General features: G+C 43.2%; 1 protein-coding gene across 1 annotated transcript; it reads right to left on the bottom strand.

The window, feature by feature from the left end:
- Nucleotides 1-1,177: 1,177 nt before the first annotated feature.
- Nucleotides 1,178-25,439, bottom strand: LOC131844574 (DNA topoisomerase 2-binding protein 1-A). The gene is made up of 25 exons (XM_059193489.1): nt 25,200-25,439; nt 24,689-24,840; nt 23,469-23,601; nt 23,127-23,234; nt 21,548-21,807; nt 20,737-20,912; nt 19,732-19,829; nt 19,532-19,654; nt 18,645-18,869; nt 15,800-15,995; nt 14,611-14,745; nt 13,715-13,911; nt 12,629-12,801; nt 11,729-11,928; nt 11,130-11,297; nt 10,284-10,394; nt 9,789-9,938; nt 9,447-9,595; nt 8,790-8,897; nt 8,559-8,609; nt 8,024-8,219; nt 6,750-6,940; nt 5,309-5,509; nt 4,532-4,755; nt 1,178-2,566 (listed from the first exon to the last, which is right to left on the bottom strand). The coding sequence occupies exons 1-25, from the start codon at nt 25,290-25,292 to the stop codon at nt 2,365-2,367; spliced, it is 4,020 nt and encodes a 1,339-aa protein (XP_059049472.1). The 5' UTR covers nt 25,293-25,439; the 3' UTR covers nt 1,178-2,364.
- Nucleotides 25,440-25,486: the final 47 nt, after the last annotated feature.

Below are 25,486 nucleotides of genomic sequence, written 5' to 3'. Positions count from 1 at the left end.
CTTGGCACAATTAAATAATGCATTACACACTGATGTTATATCATAACAACATAACACGAAATAAACCTTAAAATCTGAGGTATACGATGGTATATTCTAAGCATATTTTATGTGTACCTCAAAATACAAGAAATCTATGATGTTTATGTACTCGCAGAGAAAAATTTTATAATCTGCAGATAAATGCCGTTGCTATATTATTATTTTCGGCCTACTCTAATGCTATTGGCCGCAGCTGGTCTTTACAGCGTCACCAGCCGATAGGGGGCGAGTGCAGATGGCACACCAAACCCGCGGAAGGACTTATGGAGCAACCGCGCCCGCCCGAGTCTGAGGGCACCGCTAGGAATCGAATCGCGGTTCAGACAGTCGTAATTTCGATCCCTGTTTGAATTGGATGGGGGATCGATCGGTGCAATACCTTTTGCATTTTAAGGAAGTTAATTTATCATAGTTTTTCTCCAAATATAAATACTATAAGAATAAACAGGAAACGAACAAACTGCGTTCGTTATTAATATGAAAATGTTTATTAATTAAAATAAATATATAATATATAAGGTCACTACACTATACCAGATGCCGTACTAAGAACAATCTCAATTGTAGAATCACGAATTTATAAACGTAACACTTGTTATGTTCACATCTTGTATATAAAATTCTCGTGTCACAGTTTTCGTTCCCATACTCCTCCGAAACGGCTTGACCGATTCTCATGAAATTTTGTGAGCGTATTGATTAGGTCTGAGAATCGGGCAACATCTATTTTTCATCCCCCTAAATGTTAGGGGTAGTCCACCCCTAATTTTTTATTTTATTTTAAGGCAAAACAACGTTTGCCTGGACAGCCAGTTTATATATATTTGTATACAACGAGGTAGAAAATCAAACACGTTTATTTTGTTTCTGTTTTTTCTGTGTACATTTAAAGAACCTACCGCTGTCTCTCGCATTAATTCTGTAAAAAAATGCTTGTAGTGTTAAGACAGCCTTGTATGTTCTTCGTTAACATGCTGTTTTTGCTCTTTGTTACTAGCTACTCGGCCCGTCTTCGCCCGGGTGCATTATACATATAAACCTACCTCTTGAATCACTCAATCTATTAAAAAAAACCGCTTCAAAATCCGTTGCGTATTTGTAAAAAATTAGGCATACATAGGGACGGACAGACAGCGACTTTGTTTTATACTATGTAATGATGATCTGTGCGCAATAAAAGACAATGTGATTATTAATTGAACATAGTAATACAGACTATCATAGTAAACCGTAGTATAAACATCACCTCAATAACGGGCATAAATATATTATCATTCTATTTGAACGGGTGTAATATATACATATATATACTGCATATAAAAAATATATTTATAAATACATTTATTTATGTTATTGTAAACAAGCTGACGGTCCACCTGATGTTAAAAGAATAGTGGTAACTGTCGCCTATATACAATGAAAAACACTACTACTTTATATATACATACTAGCAGACACGGACATACATAGCTGTGGCTCAGGGTCTTGATTAAAATAATATTGCGCCTATAAATTGAGATGTAAGCTAAAATAAAAAGTAATCTTTGAAGTTGAATCAAATTGCACACAATGTGCAAATCAAATTTTCAATCAGTTTAGTAGTTTAAGAGACCATCGCGGACAAACTACGTGACACGTAATTTTTATATATAAATATATATATATTTTTTGTGTTATATAAAAATTACTACCTAATGGATTTCTATTATTGTTAAATTACGCTACAATTAGCATGTGTGAGATCACAATTATTCTATTGGTGAGCAAATTTCGTCCGTTATTGAGTCTACACCCATATTGCGAAACGTGTTTCGCCTCTGAACGAGGCATCATCAGGCATTGAATGGGGCACCGTAATAACACAAGCTGTGCTTAGCTTAGGACTAGATAACGCTGTGGGGATTGTCCAGGGTCTAAAAGTATATACATACCAGGGCAAAATCCAGTTATAGTAATTTTGAAACTGAACAATCTCGAACAGTTTCTAAATTGCAATACAAATTGTTGGGTAATGCTATCAGTTTAGTATATAAAGTTTAGATTTATATTCGGACATTTTGTTTCTTGGTTTAATGGATCAGTTATATGAGAAATCTACCTTGCTTTTGGCTCAATAAATCTATATATTTGACTATATAGGCGACGATCACACTATCATTAGGTGAGGCGTCAAATTGTTTTCAATTTCAGTTATATAAAACAAACAATATATATACTAACATATGCATATATTATATATAAGAATCATTAACAAAACCTTTGATTGTGATATGGTAAATTCGAACTAATCATGTGCAATAGAAATTGGCACGTAATACTTAACTATTTAGGTCTAAATTCTGGAAGGCAGTGTTCCCGAGGGTTTGGAGGCGGATCGTCTGTGAGGTACGCGCTGAGGAGTACTGGAGCACAGACGGGAATGTTGTGAGACACCAGCCACTCAGCGTCGCGGGCAGACAGCGGGTACCGCTTCAGATCCGCGAAGCAGACTGTGATTTCTTCTGTGATATCGTTGTACGGGGGCCTGGGGAAATATTTATATTTAATTACTAGGTGTTGCGACTGCGGGGCTGACGACGAGGTGACCATAACACGGCGACGCGAGGATAGTGATTAGTGATGCTGGACGGTATATGTCGGGGCCAGTCTACTACCAGGATTTCGTGTCTATGGTGGAGAATTTAGAAGGCTCCGTAAATATGCGTATCAGTATCATAGGAGGCGAAGCAGATCACCTTGAGCGGTACTAGGAGGTATTGAAGACATTTGAAAGTATTTGGAAGAAGATGGAGTGCTGCCACAATATCCTGCTCCAATGTCCAGAAAGGGAAAAAAGTAATCAAAGAACAAGGAACAAAGATTAAATGTTTTGTAGGGAGTCGAGAGAGGTGCGCGTTTGCGTGCATCTCCCGTATTTCGGCCAATATAACAGTGAGGGTTTTTTTTTTAATGGAATGGTGGGCCTGCCTGCGGTAACGGTTTACGCTGTCGGGTCTCCAGTGGCGGATGATAAGAGGACCATGAGTCAGGTCAGTTGTGGAAATTGAGCATGAGGTCAAGTCAGTTAGCCCATCGTGACAAATTCGCTAAGAATTTATCATGATGAGTACCAGGGGGAACTGTGTGGAAGAAACCTGACATGGTACATTGCTAGCAATAAGATTATCGGTTCACATTAGTAACAGTCCCTGTTCCCCTTAACCGGGAGGTTGGTAGTTGGTGGTTGGTTCAACCAACCCATGAACATATGAGTTGGTTGGAAGATCCTCACGTGAGGGCCGGCACGTGCAGCAGGCTGGCGGCGGTACTCACGTGAGGGCGGGCGCGCGGCCGCCGCCGGCGAGCACGAGGCGCGCCAGCAGGCGGCGGCGCGCGGCCGGCACGTGCAGCAGGCTGGCGGCGGTACTCACGTGAGGGCGGGCGCGCGGCCGCCGCCGGCGAGCACGAGGCGCGCCAGCAGGCGGCGGCGCGCGGCCGGCACGTGCAGCAGGCGGGCGGCGGTACTCACGTGAGGGCGGGCGCGCGGCCGCCGCCGGCGCGCACGAGGCGCGCCAGCAGGCGGCGGCGCGCGGCCGGCACGTGCAGCAGGCTGGCGGCGGTACTCACGTGAGGGCGGGCGCGCGGCCGCCGCCGGCGAGCACGAGGCGCGCCAGCAGGCGGCGGCGCGCGGCCGGCACGTGCAGCAGGCTGGCGGCGGTACTCACGTGAGGGCGGGCGCGCGGCCGCCGCCGGCGAGCACGAGGCGCGCCAGCAGGCGGCGGCGCGCGGCCGGCACGTGCAGCAGGCTGGCGGCGGTACTCACGTGAGGGCGGGCGCGCGCCAGCCGCGCGCGGCGAGCACGAGGCGCGCCAGCAGGCGGCGGCGCGCGCGGCCGGCACGTGCAGCAGGCTGGCGGCGGTACTCACGTGAGGGCGGGCGCGCGGGCGCGCGGCCGCCGCCGCCGGCGAGCACGCGGCGCGCCAGCAGGCGGCGGCGCGCGGCCGGCACGTGCAGCAGGCTGGCGGCGGTACTCACGTGAGGGCGGGCGCGCGGCCGCCGCCGGCGAGCACGAGGCGCGCCAGCAGGCGGCGGCGCGCGGCCGGCACGTGCAGCAGGCTGGCGGCGGTACTCACGTGAGGGCGGGCGCGCGGCGCGCGCGCCGCCGCCGGCGCAGGCTGGCGGCGGTACTCACGAGGCGCGCCAGGCGGGCGCGGCGCGCGGCCGCAGGGCGGCGCGCCAGGCGCGCGGCCAGGCTGGCGCAGGGCGCGCGCAGCGAGGCGCGCCAGCAGCTGCAGCAGGCTGGCGGCGGTACTCACGTGAGGGCGGGCGGCGCGCGGCGAGCGCCGCCGGCGAGCACGAGGCGCGCCAGCAGGCGGCGGCGCGCGGCCGGCACGTGCAGCAGGCTGGCGGCGGTACTCACGTGAGGGCGGGCGCGCGGCCGCCGCCGGCGAGCACGAGGCGCGCCAGCAGGCGGGCGCGCGCGCGGCAGCAGGCTGGCGGCGGTACTCACGTGAGGGCGGGCGCGCGGCCGCCGCCGGCGAGCACGAGGCGCGCCAGCAGGCGGCGGCGCGCGGCCGGCACGTGCAGCAGCGCGCGCACGCCGCCCAGCGGCCCCGCGTGTCCGGCTGCGCGTGCAGCTCGCCACCGGTGCGCGGCCTGCGCCAGCGCCCGCTCCGCGCCGCACACGCCCGGTAAGCACGTGGCCCGCGGGTTGCCCCACTCGAACTCCTCCTCCTGCACATTACAACGTCATATCATATACCACCATATGGAAATTATATTTATTGTATATAAATTTAACAATCAAATTACATTAAACAGCATAAATAAAAAAAAATCGAATATCAATAAAAATTGGTCGCAAACTTGGAACTAAGCGCCACGCCGTCATTGTAAAAAATACAAAAAATTGCCAACTAGCAAAACCTAAGTACAGCGCCTAACATAAATATACGCCCACGTCCTATGTAGTTGATAGCCCGCAAAAACGAAATATTTCCTTTTGAAATTCTATCCCGAAGAGATAAGAAGAGAAGGAAAAACCATCGCTAGTAAGAATATCCTTTAATTTTTGTCTTTTTATTGATTGGTCTATGTAGCGAACTTTGAAAAAAGGTGAGCACAATAGATCTTGGTAGATCGCAGCGCTAAAGCACCTGGCAATAGGTAAAACCCCTTAAAAAAATAAAATTAAAAAAACGTTAAATAAAGATGATTTAGGGCCGTCAGCTTATTTAGCAATGGAGATATGAACATTACATATTTAGATATGAACCCGGATACCGACCGGCAGGAACCCCCCGTGGGCGCGGCTGCGCGGCACGTACGCGGGGTGCAGCACCCAGCGGCCGGCCGCCACCGACCCGAGCATCTTCTCGCTGCGGCCGGGCGCCGCGCACAGCAGGTGAGTCGCCGCCTCGTCCAGCTCCGAGCCCTCCGACACCTCCCCGCCCAGGTACTGGATCATCTCCACTATCTCTTCGCGGTTCTGTTACAAAGATCATAATGGCTGCCGTTATACGACACGTTCTTTCACACGCATCAGGAGCGCGTGCAAGAAAGCTAGCGTGCGCAATGTTAGAAGAATCCCAATAGCTGCTTTTCCACGACACGCTCTTTCACGAACATCAGAACCGCACGCGAAAAAGTCAGTGCGCACAAACCTCAGTGACTCTCTTTTACTATTTTTTGTGTTCACTCTTACACGCATGATCATGTCATTTCACTTTCCTTTAAAAATTCATTTCTTAATCCACAGATTTTTAATTGATTAAGATTTAGACGACCTCGGTGGTCTAGCGGTCAAGCACACCGCTTTACGACCGATGGTCGCGGGTTCGATTCCTCGCACGGCACAAACATTTGTATTGATGAGTATGATTGTTTGTATCGGTCTGGATGTTTTCTATGTATAATATGTATGTATTTACAAAAAGAAATATCTATGTATATGTATCAGTTATCTAGTACCCATACAATAAAATACCAGAGTCTGTTATAAATCTGCCAGAAAAAACATTTAAATGTCAAAAAATACACTTCCTTTGCAAAAAAGCTTACTATAAAATTGAAGAATTCGTTAACGATAATAATGTTTTTGTAGAAAAATTTTAAGTACATAGCACTGACAATATTATCTGATTACCTACACTAATAAGAGTGCGTAGCGATTTCTATGTTGATTGTCGCATGCCTCTTACTTGTTACACTGTAATTATTTATATAAAAAAAAATATATTAAAAAGAGCAACACACAAGTTTCTTGCTCATTCTTCTTGTGATGAATCTGCATTCCGAATGAGTGGTAGAATCAAAATATGACTATTCAAAAGTGCTTGTAATGAGTTTATTTGAATAAAGATTATTTCTATTTCTATTTCTATTTCATAACCCAAGCTCTAGCTAGCTTAACTTGGGTCTAGATGGCTCTGTGTGAATTGTCCTGAGATTATTATTATTATTTATCAATAAATATAATATCTCTATAGAATAATAACTGTATAATTATGTCATTGCTCCATAGTCAGATGTATTTGTATTTTGCAATGATAATTAATTATTACAAGACGCTAAACCACACACAATTGAAGAATGCGCGATGGCGGCGCGCGCGCTCTTTTACGCTCTCTTTGTCTAAAGTAAGTAGATGTATATGCATGTAAAATGCACATTCTTTCTTGCGTGAAATCCTATTCGCCTGTAAAAGAGCGACAATCTACAATACTCACATCTACATTAGAAGACAGCATGAATCTCTTGATTTTTGGGACGGGTGGTTCTTGTTGTGGCGGAGCGGACTCAGAAACGGTGGCGGCAGCGGTAGCGGACGCGGAAGCGGAAGCGGGCGCTGATGTGGGAGTAGTATCATCCCAACCCACCGTGTTAGGCTGCGACTCTGGTCCCGCCTCTGGCTCTGGTGCTGTAAATATTTAATTACAATTAATTAACAAATAAAATTGCGTATCCCTCATACGTTTCCATTTTGGAGGCATGGATGGAGGATAGCAGCGAAATAACAGACTACGCCTCTTTAGGCAGTCTGTAATTTTTCTGCTATATTTTACCATTCAATCAAAATATAGTTTACCAAGGAATAAGCTTGGCCGCTGTAATATGTGAGACAGAACATACAATAGCGGCGCACATGACGTTGTACAAAGTGAATCACGATATATGTAACTTACATATAATAAAACATTAATGGAATTACCCTTAAATAAATTCAAAATATCTGTTAAATCATATTTACCGAGCAAAGCCTATTACTCACTAAACGATTACTTGAATGACGATCGTGCATGGCAATAGTTGATCATGCACTTGATTTTCATTTAATGTTAGACATAGACACCTATATAAATATACATTGTAAATAAACTGGCTTTTAAAAAAAAGTAATTCAATTGAGTTTCTTGCCGGTTCTTCTCGATTGGATCTATATACCGAACTGGAGGGTAGGGAAAAAAAATATAATGTAAAAAACTTTACGTTCAGAAGCTACTAAAATGTCCTACATGAATAAATGATTTTTGCATTTGAATATAAATTTAAATTAATATCGTAACAAATTTATTAACACGTTGACGGCGTCTATAGCCGTCAAAGCGAAGTTCGCTATATGGTATGCCGGCAATAGCCGTCTAAAACAAAACGATCGTTTTTGGACACTGTGGCTATAGTGGCACAAATGTGCATTTACCGGCGTACAAGTAGAAGCCTAGTGTCATGTTTTGGAAACAAATTGTTAGGTTGAATTTTGTTTTGCACCTGTTACACAAATTGCAGCTTCAGTACGCACGTGGTTGCGAAGGGAGTAATACGATTGTGTTTTCTCTTGAATTGTATCAAAACTAAGTTTATTTAAGCAGAAAAAGTGAAACTATATTACTCTAATATTATAAAAATTACAAAAACATGTAGTGTTTATTTTCAAACTTCACTTGTTCCTACTGTCCGTCAATATTTTAAAATAAATATAATGGAGAAAAATCTTATAAAATACCCGGTGCTAGTGACGCTGAGTCTCGAGTACGGCGCGCTCGCTGCGAACTAAGGCGGTTGGTAAGTGCTGCATTCAGCCGCTGCAATTGTGCGTCCACCGCTGCAGGCAGCGCGTTCGGACTGCTCGTAGCGTTCACACTTTGAGCGCTCTTCGATGTTGTATCCGGATCACTGATATTTACACCGCTGCCTGCGCTCTAAATTAATAAAATAAATAATATTGTACACATAATTAAAGTTTGAATAGATTTGCATTCCTGGTGTTCAGACACCCATAGACGACGGTAACCGTTAACATCAAATGGGCCGTATGATTGTTTGCTTGCTTGTTGCTGTTCTAGGTCTTCTTATACTATCATGTACTTCTGTTCTTGTCGCTCTCGGGTCTAGGTAGCTAACTTTGAACAAGGGCGAGCACAATAGATCTATACAGCTCGCAGTGCTACAGGTCTTAGAATCTGACAATAGCCCCCCCCCCCCCATAATGTAACACCTTGACCTGAATACAACTAAATGTACGAAATTAAAAAACTTACTTGATCGATAGATAGTTTTGGCATTTTCGCTGGAGGTGTTTCTGCTTGTTCCTTTAAAGAAAATAACACTATTATAATATACACTCATCATTTAATTTTGTTTACAATTGCATGCGGTGTAAGGGATACCTTCAGTCTTATTCTAAGTACTAAACCGTTAAACCTCTACGGTTCTGACCTTCTAATATTTCAAGTAATGTACAGCTGCGTTGTAAGTGAGGAGTGTGTTACCTGCGGGAGCAGCATCAGCTTGCGCGGGGGAGCGGCGGGCGCGGGCGCGGGGGGCGTGTCCGCGCCAGAGAACTGCGCCAGGAACCGACTGCGGACCTCCGACAGCGGCTGCGATACACAATAATTGCGTTTACATGTACGCTCTTTCACTTACCAATGCAGATTCTTTCCTTCGTGAAAGCCTACGAAGGAAAGAATCTGCATGTAAATGTGGACAAAGACAACGAGAAAACCCGCGCGCGCCGCCAAGGAGCGCATTCACTGTACTCTGAAACTGTGCGTGCTTTAGCGTCTTTTTTGACGAAAATCGTACTCGCAAGCACGCGCGAAAGAGTGAACAAAAAATTAATTTTATGACGATTGCGCGCGCTGACTTTCTCGAGCCAAATGACGGTCGCTCCTTATCACGTGTGTACAAAATGTGAGCTTGTTTATGCGGATAAGAGTGTGCACGTAAAAATAGACAAACGAAGACGAGAACATGAGCCCACGGTGCGCTGCAGGCAGCCGCTGCACGAGCGGTGCAGCGCTGGCGTCGCTTTAGTTAGACAAGTATCTCACGGTGTGCGCGCGGGCCGGCGGCGCGCGGTGCGCTGCAGGCAGCCGCTGCACGAGCGGTGCAGCGCTGGCGTCGCTTTAGTTAGACAAGTATCTCACGGTGTGCGCGCGGGCCGGCGGCGCGCGGTGCGCTGCAGGCAGCCGCTGCACGAGCGCCCACAGCCGCTTGCGGGCAGCTGGAGACAGCGCAGTACCCGCTTGCAACGCTGCACCAAACGCGCTATCCGGCGTGTCCGGCTCCTGTGCGACTGTATAAATCAAATGGTCAATAAGATTATACTATAAGAAGAAGAAGGCCAGTTTTATAAGAAGACAGCAACACTTTTTATTTTGATTTGATAAGATGACAAGCAAACTGTCGGCCGCTTAATAGCGAGGTCTAAGAGGTCAGAATACCGTTCCGAGTGTGGTGCGGGAGACGGGAGAAGGGCGCAAACTCACAGGGGTCGAGGGGCGTGCGCACGGGGTCGGAGGGCGCGTCCCCGCAGCGCAGCGCCCGCAGGCGGCGCCGCGTGGTGGGGCTGAGCGCGGCCAGGTTGGGCGACGACAGGGCTTCCTCCAGGGGCGGCGTACGCACCGCGTACTCCTCTTCTGTATATTAAAAACACAATTCGTCAATAATAATATGACAAAAGAGTCATAAAGTGTGTACCATATCCAAGTAGAATCACTCGTAAAACTATTCCACAAAGAAACAACAACACAACTAAAAATAACATTTTCATACTAAATTTATCACATGTCTATGGAGTTTTAAAGACTTTATTATCATTTTAGACACTATTTTCAATAATATTTTTTGCAATGATTTGTACAATTTCATGAATTAACTATAACTCACTTTCATATTGCTATATTCTTTACGACTAAGCCTGTCAACCAGTAGCACTTATAATGTAGCAATTATATTGAAAATACTATATAAAACATACAGACCGTTGTTGTGTCCGTTGTGTTCGAGCAGTTGCTTGGGGGTATCCTGTGTGTCTCCGCCGAGAAGTCCCTGACGTGCCATTGCGATGTAACGCGATGCAGGCGACATCTCATCTAACAAACCAAAATAGTTATTCATTTTATATACTATTTTACTTTAGTGGTATATCTGCCAACAAAGATAACTTAATTTAAGCTTAAAGTCGAGGGTTATCGCCCCCGACGCCAGCCGGGCAAAGGGGCCCCAAGGCCCTGACCTGCACCTTCCTTGGGGTCCAAAACCACCATCAAACTCAAACTTGCTGGGCACCAAACTCATGTCATGTGGTAATTTTTTGTGTAACTGGTATGGTCAACAAGGTGTCGGTCTGTTGGTAAGTGGCAACTGTCGCCTATATACATTAACAGCACCACGGACATCATATGGTACCGTGCTACCATTCCGGTGGATTAATGTAGTAAAGTTGTATACAGATTTAGCACGCTGTACTTCCGATGATCGCGGTTTGGTTTACTCACACAATACATATAATATAAAAAAACGACCAAGACCAATATTGAATTTTACTCATGAATAAAAAAATTTGTGAATATGTTTGTTTGTATTGGTATACATTTACAAAAAGAAATATATATTTAAGTATTTCTATCAGTTGTTTAATATTCATAACACAACTCCGCTTAGCTTGAAGCTAGATGGCGTTCTGTAAACAGAGGTTTAGGTACATAAAAATTCTTGAATACAATAACATAACACACATACAATAAAATAAACTGAAATTTACGTTCTATACAGTCAATATTACATTTACTTTTACCTCAAAACAAAGCTAAATGTTCTATACTAACCTACAGGGACCTTCGTCTTAGGAGTGTCCTCTCTCCCGGGCAGGGAGCCCCGTCTCGATGGAACTCCAGCCGGAGGCTGCATCAAGTTCTCCTTGTCTAAGACGCCAAGCTCTTCTCCTGTTACCTCAACTGCTGCCTCTTCCATATTTTTTTCTGGTGATGATGGTGCTGTTAACAATTATTCATTCATTAATGTTAGTAAATTTATGGTCATATCACGAAATCTAATTTGTATTATCATCATCATCATCATTTCAGCCCGGAAGACGTCCACTGGTAAACAGAGGTCTCGGCAAAAATCTCCACGATCGTCGATCCACCTTATCGAAGGCCTTCCCATGCGGCGTCTTCCGGTCCGCGGTCGTCGAAACCTGGCCGCACCTCACCTTTACAGGTTCGCTGAACGATAGCGCAAATGGCTCTCAATACCTGCGGAAGGATTTATGGAGAGACCGAGGGCCAATTCCTGACGGATGCGACTTCAGACTGAGCATCGCTAGAAGTTCGACCCTCGGCTGAGGCGTCGCAATAGCGATCCCCGTTAAAATTGGGCGGGAGGTCGGTCGGCAACAGGTGAGCTCCTTAAGTGGGCAACTTACGCCGGGTGTCCCCCACGAGGTGCCCCCGCTCGGGCAGCCTGCGCGCGGCGCGGGCGACGGCCAGCAGCCAGGCGCCGCGCACGGCCGGCAGCCCCCACTTGACGGCGCCCGCGTACTTGTCCCCGGCGGGGGTCGGACAGATCAGGTGCGTGGAGGCCAGCGCGTTAGCGGTGTTACGACGACAGAACCGCAGCTGCATGCTGTGGGACACGATTACCTACATACTTACGTAATACTTACAATTAAGGTTAATAAGACCAATTAAACAGTCTACAAAGCACTGCACAAACCGTGTCACCCCACCCAACGTTTTACTATTTATTATTTACTAGCCCGCGATTTCGCCCGCGTTAAATTTCAGTATATAAATTTCTTTAATAAATATAGCCTATATGTTATTCTGATGTATAAGCTATATTAATGTAAAGTTTCATCAAAATCCATTTAGTAGTTTTTGCGTGAAAGGGTAATAAACATCCATATTCACATACTGTCGCGTTTATAATATAATATTAATATTTGACTTCAATACACCTTTCATTACATTAATATTTGACTCAACATCTTGCGGCGTTATCTATCAACCATGAGTGGTGCAGAGAAAGATTGTTGGCTGTGCACTAATATAAATGAAACCTGTAAAAAAATATATATAAGGCAAAATACATATACCATTTCTATAAAAGAAATATACATATTTATACGGATATATATATAAATATACGGAAATATACTATATAAATAAATACTTAATGATCTGACAACCAAATTATAAGTACAGCCTCAAATTGAAAATAAAAAAGAAAAAAATTTAGAGCAATAGGTTATAGCAACAGCTTTACGGAATACAGTTTTTTAATGTTATTAAGAACTTGATTAATAAAAAAAATTGCAACTTACGTAGCACCAAGTAGTTTGGCCAGTTCATCAAGAAATGCCCTTTCGACCCCGCTGTAGGTACTGAGGCTGGCCACCACACCTTGTAGAGGTGGGGGACCAGACCACTGCGGTAAATTCACCGGTCGGTGGTAATACTGTATTGGTAGTAATTTTTGCTGTGAGAGGCAGTCTTTCTGTATGTAATAAAATATTCAAATATTATACAATCAAATTCGATTCGATATTCAAATAATAAGGCGTAGATAAGGTTTCTCTTTTATTTTCTTGAATATAAAAAAGTACCGTTAATTGGAACTGGAATTATCACTATGAACTGTATTACATTATTAACACGAGAGCCTCAAGCGAGTGCTCATGTAAATAAATTTATCAACGAGTGTTGTATGTGTGGTGTGTTTATAGATCATAATTTACAGGCTTTAGTTCATATCCGGCTCGAAGGACCAAAAATAATAAATCATATTTTTTATTACAGAAAATATACTAGATAAAGCTATTATCGACGTCGACGTCTAGTACGTTACGTTACTTATAATAATAATAACCCAGGATAATACACATAGCGCCATCTATTCCCAAGATAAACAGAGCTTGTGTTATGGGTACTAGACAACTTTGATAGATATGCTTATATTTCTTTGTCTTTCACATACACAATATACATAGAAAACATCCAAACCAATACAAACAATCATAATCATGAATACAGATATTTGCATTATGCGAGGAATCGAACCCGTGCCCATTGGAAGTAAAATCGTGTTATTATATACTAGACCATTCAATATTCTTGTTTCCTACAAAAACCCAAATAACTCGGCTACAATTCATAATGTATCGTATAGTATTTAGAGTAGGATTCACAATCCAAATGCGTGTAGTTAAGTTTAATAGTTTTAAAATATAAACGTCTTGGCAATTAGCTGTATGTTTATATTGTGAATAAATATATAATTCAGAGTCGTGTTATAAACCGCTATACCACCGAGGATGGCAAAATCATTCAATATTCTTATTTCCTACAAAGACACAAATAACTCAGCTACAATTCATAATGCGTCGTAAAGTATTTAGAATAGGACTCACAATCCAGAAGACGGTGACGGCTTCCGCTGTGGGCGTGCGCAGGTGGCTGGGGTCGAAGTCTAGCGGCACGAGCACGTGTGTGGCCCCCGCGCCCGCCCCCGCCCCCGCCGCGCACAGCACCCCCCCGGCCGCGCCCACCTCCGCGCTGACCTCCACCACCGCCTCCTCGTCCAGCGCCTGCACCTCTATCGTCATACCTGTACGTCGCCACCATTAGGGGATTGTTATTTCTTTTTTTGTGAAGGCTTTGGACTATTACTCTGCGCTAATGAGACATGTAGCTATCGAAGAGATATGCCAACTGAGTTGCGGGACGTTCTGTAACTACAGAATGTACACAGTCTCGGAAAAAAAGCTATAGCTTCGACCTGCAGAAATCTATTCACCATATTGGGAGTTGTTTTTTTTACCCCGGGTTTATATTCTTAAGAACGATAATTTTTACCTCGTCTTGATTGAATCTTGGATCCTGGGTGATTGCTAATAACAGAGACAAGTAGCCCCGTTGCTATCATGTTGGATGAACCTCTACGCGGTACCCTATAGAAACTATTGTGGTTGATTCTTGGTGATTAGGTCAAGATGAGCCTGACTTCATTCTAACCCTAATCATCCACCACAATCCAAGTAGTAGTACAGGCAGGATTACTTTCCGATTATATCCTTAGATAAATATTTTATTTCCTTATTTATTTATTTATACACAGCTTAACTTGGTGGAAGGCATAACATAAAGTAAAATATGCATACTCTTTCAATTAAAAGGTACTCAAAAACAGGCTACTGAGTCCATGTTAGCAACAAATTCATAAAAAACATGTAATTATAACACTAATATGATTTTTATCAATAAAGCAAACTAAGCAGAGTCCATAGACTCATTTTTTTATGCTTACCAGCAAATATCTGTTCTATTTCCTCAGTGGGATCCTCTGTCACATCTTCTGTGATGTCAGGTTGTTCGACCCGCGTAGTGACTTCCGGCACCGGTTCTGGAGTTTTCAATCGCGGCGGTTCAGGTTCTATATTTTCTATAAATTCAAATATATATACTTTGACATTATTCAAACTTTTAATTCATAAGGTATATTATAATAATAATAATACTTTATTTGCCAAATGTAGGTAAACAATAAGGTGTTAAAAATATGTTGTTGAGATCCGTACATTAACCTCATAGGTACAATTAATGTTTAATGAAATAAAATTACTGTACCGTCATCATACCGATAGTCATTAATCAATTATCTTTACGTCAATGTATCAGTCAGGAAATCACCAACCGTGTAGTAAGTTTTACCAATCAGTATATTTCTAAGAGCAGTTTTAAATTGATGGATACTACCAATAGATTTTAATGCCCTTGGAAGATTATTATATATTCTAGATCCCATTATTAACTATCAAATTGAATTAAAAGTTTTAGAATACATATAGTCATTAAGTAATTTAAACATAATAACTAGTAATCTTTTAATGGCCTAGGAGTATACGTGATACGAGTTTAGTGCTTACCGCCGCCTAATGAGGAATTGCAAGTGCGTTGCCAGCCTTTTAAGAACTAATGACTTCTTTTCTTGAAAGTTTCAATATCGTATCGGTTCGGAAATACCATTGTAGGGCGATGTATTGAAACCATTTCGAACGATTTGGCCCAATCAACGGCCCAGACGAGAGGCTGATTGCGGAATATAGAGTCCAATTTACAGTATAATAATAATAATAATAATCTCAAGACAATTCACACAGCGCCATCTAGACCCAAGTTAAGCTAGCTAAAGCTTGTGTTATGGGTGCTAGACAACTGATACAAATACATAAATATTTTTTTTTTTCGTAAATACATACATATTATACATAGAAAATACCCAGACCGATACAAACAATCATACTCATGACTACAAATGTTTGTGCCGTGCGAGGAATCGAACCCGCGACCATCGGACATAAAGCTGTGTGCTAGACCGCTAGACCACCGAGGTCGTCATTACATTACGATTTGGCAATTTGGCGCCATAAGGTAAATTTCTTTTATCACAGTGTAGGACGTACTATTGCCGGCTTATAATAAGCACGATTACTCACGACTCAAGTAATGGTTGACAAGCTCATCCTCCGGTGGTATGTCCGGTAGGGGCTCCGGCGTACAGGGTGCGGGTCCGGGCAGCAGGCCGGGGCGCCGCAGTAGTTGCAGGTTGCGGCGGCTCATCGGCGACTCGGGCTCCGCTGCTGGCTTACACTTCGACTTCACTGGAGTCGTCGCTTTAAGATCTATTAAGAACTGAAAGAGGTTTTATGTAAAATTTATTGTTAAATAAAACATTTTTTGGACTTCTTTTTAAAAAGTTTAATAAGTAGATGCGAACATATAGGTATAGAATGGTGTTAGAGCGAATTTTAAAATGAATACTCGCAACACACCACTGCTCGGGTGAAGATGACTTAGTTCATTAATAGAGATAAATATGATTAAATTGTAGAGAAAACAAAAAAAATCATGCTAAAAAAAAGAAAACGCTACATAACTAATTTCTTTTAACTAAGTTGCTTTTAACCTATTGCATTTTAAACCTAGTTATATATTAATAATTTTCACTCGCCCCCTATCGTTTGGTGAAGCTATAAAGGCCAGCTGCCAACACCATTAGAATAAATGTCGTTCATGTTCACCTTATCTTTCCCCTTTGGCATATTCAGAATTGTTAAATGAAATTTGGTACACACATAGTTTAGATCCTGAGTGTTTTTACATGGAATACTTTTTAATGCAAAAAATGCAAAAAAGGGGTTGAAAAGTGAGATAAAACTTATGGAAATATTTCTTTCTTTTTAAAACTAGAAGCTTGAAACTTATTTTTAATTATTATATATAAATAAAGAAAAAAGGTTTAAAAACCTTTTTTATACATAGGGAAACGAAAGTTCATGTATCGTTATTTTTCAAGCTAGATGCTTTTTTCTTTGGAACTGGGTTAGATTATTAAATATGTTTTCTTTATTTGGCACGGCCATTGTTTCATACAGACAAGATGATGAAAGTTTTGTACGGAAGTGTCATTTTTCAAGAAGCTTTTTTTCTTTGGTATATTTGGGTTAGATTTTTAAATACTATTTCAGTATTCCACACAGACGAAGTTGCAGGCTTTATTTGGCCAAGGCTACAATTCCACGCAGACGAAACGAACAGCCAGTAAAGGTATATATAGACCGGCGCCTCGTCCGTCAGTCGACAGTAGCGACGCGGCGGGCGGCGCCAGCACGTGCGTGACGTGACACGATACGAGACGAGGTGGTATCACACATAAAGGTATGTACAGACCGGTGTCTCGTCGAGCGGGCGGCCCGCGCGCAGACTGCGCAGCAGCCACAGCGGCGACAGCAGCGGCGCGGCGGGCAGCGCGCGGGCGGCGGCGCGCGCGGCGGCGGGCGGCGCCAGCACGTGCGTGACGTGACACGATACGAGACGAGGTGGTATCACACATAAAGGTATGTACAGACCGGTGTCTCGTCGAGCGGGCGGCCCGCGCGCAGACTGCGCAGCAGCCACAGCGGCGACAGCAGCGGCGCGGCGGGCAGCGCGCGGGCGGCGGCGCGCGCGGCGGCGGGCGGCGCCAGCACGTGCGTGACGTGACACGATACGAGACGAGGTGGTATCACACATAAAGGTATGTACAGACCGGTGTCTCGTCGAGCGGGCGGCCCGCGCGCAGACTGCGCAGCAGCCACAGCGGCGACAGCAGCGGCGCGGCGGGCAGCGCGCGGGCGGCGGCGCGCGCGGCGGCGGGCGGCGCCAGCACGTGCGTGACGTGACACGATACGAGACGAGGTGGTATCACACATAAAGGTATGTACAGACCGGTGTCTCGTCGAGCGGGCGGCCCGCGCGCAGACTGCGCAGCAGCCACAGCGGCGACAGCAGCGGCGCGGCGGGCAGCGCGCGGGCGGCGGCGCGCGCGGCGGCGGGCGGCGCCAGCACGTGCGTGACGTGACACGATACGAGACGAGGTGGTATCACACATAAAGGTATGTACAGACCGGTGTCTCGTCGAGCGGGCGGCCCGCGCGCAGACTGCGCAGCAGCCACAGCGGCGACAGCAGCGGCGCGGCGGGCAGCGCGCGGGCGGCGGCGCGCGCGGCGGCGGGCGGCGCCAGCACGTGCGTGACGTGACACGATACGAGACGAGGTGGTATCACACATAAAGGTATGTACAGACCGGTGTCTCGTCGAGCGGGCGGCCCGCGCGCAGACTGCGCAGCAGCCACAGCGGCGACAGCAGCGGCGCGGCGGGCAGCGCGCGGGCGGCGGCGCGCGCGGCGGCGGGCGGCGCCAGCACGTGCGTGACGTGACACGATACGAGACGAGGTGGTATCACACATAAAGGTATGTACAGACCGGTGTCTCGTCGAGCGGGCGGCCCGCGCGCAGACTGCGCAGCAGCCACAGCGGCGACAGCAGCGGCGCGGCGGGCAGCGCGCGGGCGGCGGCGCGCGCGGCGGCGGGCGGCGCCAGCACGTGCGTGACGTGACACGATACGAGACGAGGTGGTATCACACATAAAGGTATGTACAGACCGGTGTCTCGTCGAGCGGGCGGCCCGCGCGCAGACTGCGCAGCAGCCACAGCGGCGACAGCAGCGGCGCGGCGGGCAGCGCGCGGGCGGCGGCGCGCGCGGCGGCGGGCGGCGCCAGCACGTGCGTGACGTGACACGATACGAGACGAGGTGGTATCACACATAAAGGTATGTACAGACCGGTGTCTCGTCGAGCGGGCGGCCCGCGCGCAGACTGCGCAGCAGCCACAGCGGCGACAGCAGCGGCGCGGCGGGCAGCGCGCGGGCGGCGGCGCGCGCGGCGGCGGGCGGCGCCAGCACGTGCGTGACGTGACACGATACGAGACGAGGTGGTATCACACATAAAGGTATGTACAGACCGGTGTCTCGTCGAGCGGGCGGCCCGCGCGCAGACTGCGCAGCAGCCACAGCGGCGACAGCAGCGGCGCGGCGGGCAGCGCGCGGGCGGCGGCGCGCGCGGCGGCGGGCGGCGCCAGCACGTGCGTGACGCGCGCGCCCGCCGCCGCCAGCCGCACGCCGCCGCCGCGCGACACGCACGCCGCCGCGCGCTCCGCCGCCGCGCCCTCCAGACCGGTCACCCAGAACTGGAAACGACACGTCTACGTTACCCACGGAGCTAGTAGGGGAGGTCCCTAGATCCATGACATGCTTTGAATGATAGATCTCATTTACACAGTCCATGGGAGTGAGTAGGGACCTCGAAATCCCTACCATGTATTAAATCATAAATTTTATCGACACATTCCGAGGATGCAAGTAGGATCCTCCAGGTTCCTGACATATTTTGGATATTAGATATAATCTACACATTCCGAGGGAGCAAATGGGGACCTCCAGGTCCCTGATTTCCCTCCCTTCCCATGTCTATCCCTTTTGAATCATACTCTATGGACGTCATGTTATCATGTCACAAACATTATACCACTCTTGCGTTGCCACGTAAAGGATTAATATCTCATGCCATTTATCCTTTAATTGAAACAACTTACGAAGCAAGTTGTTCTCCATCCTGGTGAAACATTTTATATACAACTTTTTACACTCTACTTCCAATCTAAATATCTGGAAATTTTTCACAAGTTCCACTATATGGTATCCAAAAACATATCTATAAGCCGAAACAATTCTATCCCTGCAATGGTTTGCCTAGATCCATTTCTATGTCCATTTTATCTAAAGTAGGCTTAAATAATCATAGGGTTATAAACAACTATTCACAACATCTATAAATTTACACAGCACTTACACAAAATCCGTCGAAAATTGGCCCAACCTTCTTTAATATACTCATATCAAAATTTTCAAATTCTGTTTGTATTTCTTTATCCAAATCTGACTGATCACTTGCCCTTTTTGATTCTTGGGACATCTGAAAAACAATTTCATATAAATCAGGCATAAAATATTTATTCTTCTAAATAGTTAAAAAGTTAATGTTTAGTTTACCTTCATTTTTCCAGATAGACTGGTAATATCGATAGCTTTCGATTCATCGACAAAGTTGCTCGCCGGCCTCAAGTTTGTGATACGTGAGAAGTTTAAACCTATGAACAATCAATTATAATCTGTAATTTACACTTTGTGTGTACATTTATATTTCTGGAGAAGAAAACATCGATATCAAACCAAAAATTAAATAAGTAGCTCCCTCTTCTGCGATACATGCATCGCATACATGTAAATATACAGAGTTAGAATAGAATAGAAAATTCTTTATTTAAATAAACTTTAGCTAATTCTAGACACTTTTGAATAGTCATATTTTAAACTACCACTCATTCGATAAACTGTCTCATCTGAAGAAGAATGAACAAGAAACTTGATCATCTTGGTTGCATGTTGGATCTATATATGTGTTGTACTTTGGGACTAAGTCGCGGTGTGTTAATTATTACTATCCTGGGTTGTTATTATTATTACTATATTGTAAGTGGTAATCACAGCCTGAAGAATATCCTTCACTACAGACATTATGCGACATTATCATGTTACTCATGCATTGTCATTCTGAAGGACTAAGTCGTTAAGCCTTTTCAACTCGTATTCCACGTAGATTGGACAAGCTATATGGTCGCGTGGCATGGATTGGTGGAGGGTTACCACACCAACCACCATCTGGCAATGTAGTGAGTACTCTCACCATCGCGCCCCCAACATCACAGATTCATGAAGGTGCTCTTTCCACCAGCTGGCCAGTATGCTTGTGTGTTATTTTACTTGCACTATTAATGATAATTATCGTACGGCCAAACTGAAAATCAGCACTGAAAACTATGTTTCCAGCATTATGCTGATTTGTGGTCCATATTGACTCTGTTTTTGAATGTATAAATTATTTCTTGCATTTCTTATGTAATTATTGTGAAATTAAATCAGTTATATACTATGTCCAGATTATTATTGGCAACTGAAATTAAAATTACATTCTACATTAAAAAAGTGTGTACTGACTCATGTCGGGCAGCCGGTGCTCCGCGAGCGGCGACGAGGTGGAGGCGCCGGCCGCGCTGTAGCGGGACACGGGCTGCGCCACGCCGCGGGCCGCGGATTCCTTCACCCACGACGGCACCACACACGCCTTGCCGTATTCCAGGGCCGCTTTATACTTCTCGCTACCTACACCTTCTCTGTAGAAATTAAATTTAAACTACTATTTCTCTTACACAATATATGTATATATCTCCGTTTGTATAAGAAAAATATATGAGAAAAACTTTATCAACATAATGGAATTCAAACCAAGGAATGTTAGAACTCTAATCTGTTATATACTTTTTTTGTATTTATTATATTGTGTTACAGAAATCGCGTCTGGAAAGTGTATGTACGTATGTGAAGATACTGTGAGTATAATTTGCAGAGATGAGTATCGAGCGAATTTCAATAGTAGCTAATTGAACAAAAACAAAAAGATCAGAAAGTATATTGAGTGTACGTGAAAATACTGTATAGTTTGCCGAGATAAGTATTGAGTGAGTTTCAATAAAACCAAAAAATTAAGACGTGTATAAGTCGAGACGAATATATCTCCATAATTTTATTTCCCGTCTACCAGCCTGCTCTTCGTGAGTAAACGTGGTAAGATCCCGATATTTTCTTAACATTAGTCTGTGCTGAAAATGTAGAATCGTGATGCTTGCTAATCTCAAAAACGACTAAACTAATTTGCGTGCAATTTTTACAATTTATCTTCGTCGTCTTTAAAACCTTAAACTGTCTAAACTTCTATTACTCTATTAAATATAACTCTTTAATTACTCACTTTGTCAATACAACTATATCCGTTGTTTCACTTTGAAATGCACCAGAGAATGTTCCACCATGCTCGTTAACCAGCTTCATGATCATCTGTTTGTCTCGTTTAGTGATGCCCGACGTAGTGACTTGGAGGTTTGCGAATGGTGGCAGTCGATGGTGGTTAAAGTCTGGCGAGGAACCGGTAACATTGGCAGAGAGGGATGCTTCCCAGACGCCTTGTACCCAACTCTCTGCCATTATTGGTATGCCTTTTTCCGCTGATTTCTGTGATAAATTATAAAAATAAGAAATAGAAATAACCTTTATTCAAATAAACTTAATATAAGCATTTTTGAATAGTCATCATTTATTCTACCACTCATTGGGAACGCAGACTCTTGACAAGAACAATGAGTAAGTAACTTGCAGGTTATTCTTTTGAATAAATCTTGTTATAAGTACATATAAATACACATTAACATATAGAGAACATGCGATAATCAACATAGAAACCCATAGAAACCGCTATACTATTCTTTGTCAGATCAATCAGATAATATTGTCAGCACTATGATTTTTAAGTCTTTTCTACAAAAACATTATTATCATTTACAAATTCTAGAATTTTATGATAAACTTTTTTACAAAGGAAATTTTTTTATAGGACATTGTCTTCAGGCAGATTTAGGACAGAGTGGCAGTTTGTTCTCCCCTTTAGCTGTGTACGGAACACCGTACTATAATAATCATATACTTATAAATTATATTGTTACTTACGTAGCATATATCATTTCACTATACATATACAATAAATCAGTGTATAACATGAAGCGCTCACTACGGGACTTATCTTTTATGTATCATCCCCATAGATTATCAATTATCATTATCAACAAGTGTAGGAACAACCCCTAAAAGCTGATTTAAAATAATTATCAATAGCATAAACAATTGAAACACAAAAATGTGATGTCAATCCTGTGTAAATTGAATCTAGGAAGCCGAGACCAGGGATTGTAATTAAGGATTTGCATACTTTGGTTTGCCCCTAACATTTTTGCTATGTAGTTTCCTTTTTTTGTGAAATATTATTGCTATACAATAACTAACTATGGTAATCATTTACCGTCACATGGGCCATATGCTTGTTCGCCACTATAGTAGTATAAAAAAAACTATTCCCAAACTGAGTGCCAGCACTATACCTTTGATACACTATGTTTTATTAATTCTATGCAATAATTAATAACTAATTATTCAATGTACTTAGGGAAAAAATATCTAAATTGACTAAACACATTACAGAGTGGTATCCGAGAGGATTCATAAGAAGCAGAGACAGTGAAAGTAAAAGATGGGAAGATGATATTAGGAAGGCAGCAGGAAAAAGCTGGACTCAAAGACCAAAGGAGGCCTAAAGACATAGGCCTCCTTTGGTCTTTGACAAACTCCTTGACAAACTGTTAACATGCACATGGAAAAAAACAATGAATTAAATATAAACTAACAGGAACAGAGTTATTGCAAAATATGTATATAATTAGAAAAAATTGTAAACATTATAGTTAACAGTAAAGACTATTATTATTACTCAATGTACTTACAATATATTTGTCTGACAATACTGTGTCTGCAACAAGATGCGTTGTGTCATCAGTTAGTACTGCACTGTAAATTCCTCCCATCCAGTGAACCTTCCTTTTTATAGTTTCCTAAAATATAATATATACTGTTTTCACAAATAACGAGACAATTTTAAGAGACTCAGACTAGTTTTGTCTTTAATTAAAAAAAATGTTAATATTAACAAACATATACCAGTCATAGTTAGATAATGAATAAATCAATGAAATATTGAAAAAGGATCCATTAAAAAGACATTCTGGGGCTGTTACTACTACTAATGCTAACACTGTTAATATATACAGAGAGGCAGCTCCTGTTACCTTTTGTTTTTTAGACAGCCCACTAGCTGTTACAACCAAACCTCTCATAGCAACAGTGAACACTGGCTCGGGTCCTGAGGGTATTGGCACACCTTCTGTCAAGCAGCATGACAAACATCGTGGACCCACTAGCCTGCCAAAAGCATAAAAAAATGTAATAAACTTTTCTCTGCTACTCCATAGTAGGTTATACTATGGAGTAGCAGAGAAAAGTGATGAAGATGAACAATTAAATTAAATCTGATTAAATCCATCATACATCACATATACACAAATCTTGATTCATTGGCTTTCACAAGTCATTGCATGACTGCATTCATAAATTTTTAGCTACTTTTTTTTTTATTGGGGGTTTTGGGCTATTGTCAGGTGCTATGACACAGCGACCTGCATAGATCTATTGTGCTAACTCTTTTTTTCAAAGTTCGCTACCTAAACCTGTGGGGGACAAGAATTGAAGGATATTCTTAGGGGCGATCGGTTTTATCCCCTCAGGATAGAGGGTAAACTTTCCAAAGGAGATGTTATGTTTATGCACAAGCTGGCTACAACCAGATAGGATGTGTAGCGGCGTTTCCTCTTCAGCTAGGCAAAAAAAATTCTTCACCATTATTACACATAACCTTAATTCCACCATCAGATAGATATTACCACACATTGCTATTCCCAATGTTGCATGCCAGATAAAACTGACAAAACATATGTGGATATTGCACTGAAACTATGTTTTAAGTAAATAAATAAATGTTATTACAATCATTCTGATTACATTTACCAAGGTAAACTTTGTAGAAATATATATCTATCTGTCCATAAGTGCTTCTGTCTTATCTACATTCGTAGTCAAGGAAATTAGTTTGTAAAATTGAATAATAAAATACCAAATGATATACAGGAACTTCCACATGGACAATTGACATATATTAAAGAATTGGTTGCTCTACAAATGTTTCTACTCTGTAAAGTTTTTAAATGCACAATAAATATGATGATATGATGATCTTTAAGCTATTTCAAGTGAAGAATGATATATGCCAATAAATACACAGTGTATGGAGACATGACACCATAGTTCTCCAAAATGGCAATGTATGAGAAGAACTGTCCTCATTACATGATGTTTTTGTATGAAGTTCACACCATCAAATGTCCCATCAGCCTGTTTGCCATACCATTTTCAAATAAAGAAACATAAACACCATAAATAAATCAATACTTACAAACATTTTGTTGTCCTCAGCCTTTCATACAAGTCTCCATCAAATTCAGATAATACAAACACATCCTTTTTTGTTAAACCATCAAATTTATTCCACTTAGTTTCATGTACCCATTGTGCTTGTAGCCCACCCCCACAGTGATGCTGACAAACCTGTAATTCAATTTAATTTATGTTATAAATGCACATAAGTAAACAATTTTAGAATTTTGTTTAAGTGTGGATAATAAAAACTAAATAAATTTATTATGTTTATCATAAAAGAATGAAACCGGTTAAGGTAAGATAACCAATAGTTTTTATAGTTATTCATTAATTATCAAATATATAAAGAATCATATAGTAATCATACCAATTTCATACTTACAGCAAAAATCTTTTTTAAGGTTCACAGATTTGACAAATATTATAAACAATAGGGCAATGTTACAAGGATTAACTGATTTATTAACAAATATGACAACGTAGAATGTATCCTAGCTTCAAGTTGCAATTTAATCAGATATACTTACGGTGTAAGCAAGTTTTAACTCGGAATCAGTACAATCATCTTCACTTTGACAAGTTTTTGGTATGATAAAAGTCACTTTTATATCCTCCGCCATATCGGTTTTATATAGTATTATCTACTTCTTTAATTACAATAACAATTAAATGAGAACAACCATTAAAATGATAACTTTCAGGTTGGAATTAAAAACATAATAAAAGACTGTTTACAAATTGCCTCCATTTTCTAAGTTCTTTTTAAATATTATACTGATCTGGAAGCAAAGTCCACCAAAGATCAAAAAGAAAA

Source organism: Achroia grisella, unplaced genomic scaffold, assembly GCF_030625045.1.
Source record: "Achroia grisella isolate CSIRO2021 unplaced genomic scaffold, CSIRO_AGI_Agris_v1 utg402, whole genome shotgun sequence".
Taxonomy (NCBI): Eukaryota; Metazoa; Arthropoda; class Insecta; order Lepidoptera; family Pyralidae; genus Achroia; species Achroia grisella.
Note: the sequence above shows the minus strand (reverse complement) of the source record. Positions and strands in the feature narration are given on the sequence as shown.

Excerpts from the sequence above, each read along its gene's own strand:
- LOC131844574 (XM_059193489.1), bottom strand. The coding sequence starts at position 25,292 with ATGGCGGAGGATATAAAAGTGACTTTTATCATACCAAAAACTTGTCAA. Across the intron at positions 19,830-20,736 it reads GCACCGGCTGCCCGACATGA|GTTTAAACTTCTCACGTATC; the intron begins GTCAGTACACAC and ends GATTGTTCATAG. Across the intron at positions 9,939-10,283 it reads ACACAACGGACACAACAACG|AAGAGGAGTACGCGGTGCGT; the intron begins GTCTGTATGTTT and ends TTTAATATACAG.